General features: G+C 39.6%; 1 protein-coding gene across 1 annotated transcript in view; it reads left to right on the plus strand.

The window, feature by feature from the left end:
- Positions 1 to 5,713, plus strand: part of Sorcs3 (sortilin-related VPS10 domain containing receptor 3) — a 634,818-nt gene extending 629,105 nt beyond the window's left edge. Inside the window, exons 26-27 of the mRNA NM_001106367.3 lie at positions 2,992 to 3,152; positions 3,772 to 5,713. Coding sequence (NP_001099837.2) covers positions 2,992 to 3,152; positions 3,772 to 3,836 — 226 coding nt within the window. The 3' untranslated portion in view covers positions 3,837 to 5,713. The remainder of the gene's footprint in view (positions 1 to 2,991; positions 3,153 to 3,771) is intronic.
- The last annotated feature ends 287 nt before the right edge of the window (positions 5,714 to 6,000 follow it).

Consider the following 6,000-nt stretch of genomic DNA (forward strand, 5'->3'; position numbering starts at 1 on the left):
CACCAAGGTTAAGAAAGGAGAATGAAGTGGGATCCCTAAAATCCTTCAAATATGTATCACCCCACCCCTCCTATTACATGTGCCTCATAGATAGCAAGTGTTATTTCCAGACACCTTAGCACTATAATTCAAAATGATTGTGAAGTGACTTTTTACTTTCTGAAAAATCCCCAACAAGACTGGCTTTCTGTCATTGGATATCTTTTTCTCTGGTTATTCAAGAAAATGTTAGAGCTCTTCCATTTCTTTCTACCTCATCCTTAAAATAAGGTTTTCATTATAGTTCAAAGTCTTCTTTCATCATAGCTGGAGCAAACGAGTATAAACTGCACCTGGATTTTGTTTGCCTGCTTGCTATTTTGTGTTTTTTAGATCCATGGGCTTCTCCATCTTCTTCTTCTTATTTAAACCTGTATAGATATGTGTCCCAAGACATGTCCATTGATCTTTTTATAGAAACATAGAGCTCAGACTTGACTGACATATTCAAAAGTTCCACAAGTGGATGCGTTAAACAATGAAAGCAGCTTGACAGCTTTTTCTAATGTTACAAATTGTGATGTCAAAGTCAGTTCCTTCCAGCCATCTATAAGAGGTGAAAACATGCTTATTTTCGGGGATAGAAATAAAGTGAGCAGTTATTGTAAAGCCCAATGAGTGCAAACACTCACAGGTGCCTTTAGCAAAGCAGGAGAGGGTAGATAACACATTCTAGCTGTAACTCTGAAGTGTGCAGGTCTATGAACAGGAATGGTTTGACTGTCTCCAGACTTAGTGAATATTAATTTTTTTTCTTTTCTTTTTTTCGGAGCTGGGGACCGAACCCAGGGCCTTGCGCTTGCTAGGCAAGCGCTCTACCACTAAGCTAAATCCCCAACCCCTATTAATTTTACAGTTGAACATAACATGCATAATCAATTATAATTTTCCAATTAGAAGCAATGTAAGTCATTAGTCTATTATACTTGTATTTAGGTAAAAACTCAAAGGCTCAACTCTAATATTTATCATCTATCTATCTATCTATCTATCTATCTATCTATCTGTCTATCTTCATTTTAACTATCTATTTTTCTCTCTCTTTACTTTTCCCTTTATCCCAGTTTTGCCTCAAATACATTATATTGCTGAGGATGGCTTTGAACTGATTAATCTCATGCATGTATCTCCCCAGGGCTAAAATTTACTGGTTTGCACCTCATAGCCAGTTTATGTGATGCTGGGGATTGAGCCCAGAGCTTTATGAATGCCGTGAAGGCACCTCTGTCAACTGAGTTGATACTACAAACACCGAATCTTCCATTTTGAACATTAATAGATTGTGTGGGTTTCTATCTCAAAGGTATAATAAGTTGGGTTACACTGATAATGGCCAATAGGAAACATGAGGATACACATTTTCATGTGATGTGTGGAAAGAAAAAAGATATGGAAATTGAACACAGAGGACAGATAGAGACAAGTGTGTGTTCAAAACTTGTTTTCAGAATTTTCTTTAAGGAAGAAAATAAAAATGTGGAAACCATAATGATTGAAACTAGGACAATTGAGAGCTGCACTTTAGGAATTCATGGAATATGCTGGGTTGGATTAGATATTAGACAGCATTGGCTTTCTATCATTTTTGAAATTTAGTTCAATGTCCCTACCATTCAATGAAGTAAGAAAAATATTCTCTGGCTACGATGTGACAATGTACAAATTCAGTCTTCATATTGTAATCCAGTCTAGAAGAATAGACTGAGCACAGGGCTAAAACATTGTATTCATTCCCTCAGCTGATGCCTGAGAAATGCAAATGGGCTAACTGTATCTCTGTGAGCATAGAACACTCGGACTTTGCTGGTCTAAAGCATTGAGTCTAGGGAGAATAACACACAAGTCAATAAACATTGACTGCGATATCACCCTAAGCCTATCCCTTCCTGGGTTTGAAGACATTGTCTTACAGTAACACATTAAACCAGGCAAGATCATGGATCAGGGGAGCCTTCAAAAGTGACATATAAGCCAAAGTTTGAAGGGCAATGATGAACTATCACCATGAAAACCATAGGTGCTTTACAAAGACAGAGGGAACCATTGGTTCATCGAAAGGCCCTAGGGGAAGTCTTTTTTATAGATTCTCACAGACCAACATTTGAATTGATAGGCCCACAGTGGCACTTGTAGCAGACTCTCTTGAGAACTTGGAAGAACAAAAATCCCAAACCCATTCAGTTTGTATGTGTGAAGTCACAACTCACATTTTACTGAAGACTGTGGTTGAAAGGTGTCCACACAAGCAGATGGGAACACTAGATTTCAGTCATGGGGAGGAGCCTGCTGAGACTGAGAGAGTTTGTCAGGAGATCATGGAGTCAAGGTGGAGGGAAACGCCAGGCTCTGTAAGATTTAGTATGAACTTGCCTTCTTCCAACTCTAAGTTGTCTGTTTGATGTCTTCAGATCTACTCCTTTTATGTCTTTCAGGGAAGTTATTTTGCCTCTTCTAACCCTTCCCTTTATACACTCTCCGTCCTACAGTGAAGCTACTGTTATTCACATTGAGTAGAGAAGGAAACTATCAAAATATTTCATATATTTTTATCTAAGTTTGTTACTCTAAAAAGGTGTAACAATGGCTGTAAGTGTGTTATTTTGGGTAGTCCATAAAACACGGCCATAGGAATCAATTGTACTCATGCCAGCTTACGGGAAGATTGTACAATCATACATCCCTCAAAGTCCAGCTACTTAAAAAAATGTAATAACAGGTAAATATTTTCAGAGTTTACTGGTTAACTGATCATGGGTAACATCTTACCTGGGCATCTAAGTTGCTGGCTGGCCTGTATCCTTGGGCTCAGTACCTTGTGTGGTCAGGATTTACCCTTTCATTGCCTGTTCCTGTTAATACCTTTGCTTCCCCTCCTCACCCCCCAGAACATCCTGTTGGCTATATCAGGCATGCTCTTTTATCTCACTCTGGTTTTGTTCCTACCTGATGTAGGAAAATCCCCTGGATTAACATCTACGCCCAAGTCCAACATGATAAGGAACAGGAGATGATTGGGTCAGTGAGCCAAAGTGAAAATGCCCCCAAAATCACACTCAGTGACTTCACCGAGCCCGAGGAGCTGATGGACAAGGAGCTGGACACACGGGTCATAGGTATGTGTGCCTGGGCTACAATGCTCATTCTTCTGTGGGCTACAACGCTCAGTCTTCTGTCATTAGCTGGCATTGTGTATGACCCCAGACAGTCCTGGTCTTCAAGACTGGGGGACAATAACTGGCAACAGTGACATACTCTTATTTTAAAATTCATTTCCACCTCTAGCCACATGAAATTGACAGAAAAAATATATATACATATATATACATATATATCTTTTTCATTAGAATTTAATAAAGATTAGAAATACAGGTGGCCCAGTGGAGGATGAAGTCAATTATCCTCTGCTATTGGGAGTTTTTCTTTTTTTTAAAGCCCATAAACCCAAAAGAATACAGAATGTAGTAGGGGCAACCATTACTTGTCCAATCTGTTAACTTTGTGAATGCTCAGCACCACATGTTACTCAACTATAAAATGGAATAATAGTAGCAGGATTCTGTCTGTCTGTCATATGCTGTCTGGAATTCTGTTCTGAAATTGTTCCCTTCATTAAATCGTGCTGTTAATTAGCACAGTGCCTGCTCCGTATCAAGGTTTGCTCCATGCTAGCTATTGTCGTAAGGATCAGGACAGAATAGAAGGAATGACTGTGTCTTTTCTTCTCTTCCGCAGGAAGCATTGCTACCATCGCGAGCAGTGAGAGCACAAAGGAGATCCCCAACTGTACTAGTGTTTAACAAAGAAGCCACGTGGGCCATCACCTTCCTGACTTTTTATTTTTGATGACTACTATTACTATTATTATGGAAAAATGAAAATGTCTTTTTTTTTACCTTTTGTTTACCAAGGGTCCCTTCATAATTAGTGGGCAGATGCTTAGCTTTGGGAAGCAAAAAAACAAAAACAAAAAAAACAAAAAACAAAAAAAGGCATTCTTAGTTGATCATAATGGGATGAAGGAATATATGGTTATATTTGTGTTAAGAATGCTTCTTCCCACAGGTTTCTTGCTTTACTCTGCTGTCAGTAGAACGAAGTTTTTCTCATGTCATTCTGTCTCTTTTGAGTTGGGTTTTTGTTAACTTCACCTTCCTCTACCCCTCTCATGCTCCACACTCACGTACACATACAACGTAGACCATTCCCCAGTTCAACTGCAGGACGTAGGTTGAGGGGGAGTGGACATAGCTGCCAAAGGCACGCACACCTTTTCGAAAGAGGCCCTGCCTCGTGCATGTCAAAACTGAGGCTAAAGATGGTGTATTGTATATAACAACAATGTAAATAGCTTTTTATTTCCTAAGAAATAATTTAATGTTTAGTAAAAAAGAAAACAGAAAAAAAGAAAGATGTGTGTGTTGGCTTCTGCACTCACCTTCAGAGATGACCGCCCCCCAGCCTGCCTGGTGTGTTGGATTCTGGGTAGTCTCCAGCTGTTTGTCACACTCAACTCTTGTGTCTCAGTCCACACCATAGCTGGTTTCTGCTTATGTATATAAAGGGAGTGGGGGAGGGCTTCTTCAGGACAATTGACAAAGGAAAGACTTCAGTGACACTCAAGAAAACAGGGGTTGTTTTTCTTCCTAGGAAAACATGGAGGAAGCCACAAAGACTAGTAGAGACTTCAAACTGAAACTCATTTGGGGAGATAAGACTTTCTCTCAAGAAAGAAAATAAAAGGGCGGGTATTCATCAGCCTGAGAAAGCAGTCCTCTCTAAAGGAGCAACAAGGAATCTAAAGATGCTCGCACTCTGTTTTCTAATTGGATTTTGTGGATATGTGCATTGCCCATAATGAGCCGCCCAGCTGTTCTGAGCTCAGAACCGTCTTTGGGCATTACATGAGGTCCAGTGAACATCGACTGGCATTACGAGAATCAGAGTGGCTGGAAAGGGAGGTCCATTTGTGGAATCCTGAGTTTGTGAAAACCCTGTAGGCCAAACAGAGGTCTAGTCTTTAATGATATTAGTCAGAATGATTTTAGCAAAGCTGTGCTATTTGCTTGTCAGATGTACACAACTTCCTTAAAGTCAGATGTCAGCCTTCAGTTCCCTTAAGGTAGTTCTCTCGCCTCTGGGGTGAATGGCTTTCAAAGCCTGTACTTGCTTTCTTAGCACCCCAGCCCCCTCACCTGTTTAACATGCCAACTCTTTTCCGTAGGCTCACTTCACACCATGCTGCAAGCATCCGTTTCATTTTCAGGCTCTGCCTGTGCACACGTGTTTCAAAGAATGCTATACTGTATATATATATATGAAAAGAAAGGCCACATTTTGTACCCGTCAACCTTCATGAGATGCTGTTCATAGTCCTCTTTGTGAGATACAGGGAGAATGTGATGGAGAAATCTAGCTGGTTACACCACAGATCAGTATTAGAAGGGTTTCTAAAGATCCCTCTTTTTCATTTCAAAGGTTAAATGGAGCAGACAATTGCGATATGTGTACTAAACACTGGGATACAGTGCATGAGTCATATCTATCTATATATATATACAGTATATGTACATATACTGTTCTTGGTTTTATTGTTCCATTTGAATATTTCTACTGTAAAAAAAGACAGTGGTTTTGAAATTGTTGAAAATAAATGTATTTTTGTACATCAAAGCTATATACTTGCTGGAGAATTCTCTCTTTTCGTGTTTTTATTTTTTACATTCTGTATCCATAAGACATGGATGCAATAATATTACATAGCCACCCCGCCCCACACCTCCAAAAGGAAAGGTTTATTGGAATACATATGTATCTTCTGTTTATGGGTCTTTGGATAGATTGCGGTTTGGTGAGCTCAGGGCTTACTGGCTACGTTGGAATTCCCCTAAAGCTGGTTTCAGGTGTTTTGAGTCTTCTCTATAAGAAAATTGTAGAATTTCACATGGGACATGCTGAAACCTA

Source organism: Rattus norvegicus, chromosome 1, assembly GCF_036323735.1.
Source record: "Rattus norvegicus strain BN/NHsdMcwi chromosome 1, GRCr8, whole genome shotgun sequence".
Classification (NCBI taxonomy): domain Eukaryota; kingdom Metazoa; phylum Chordata; class Mammalia; order Rodentia; family Muridae; genus Rattus; species Rattus norvegicus.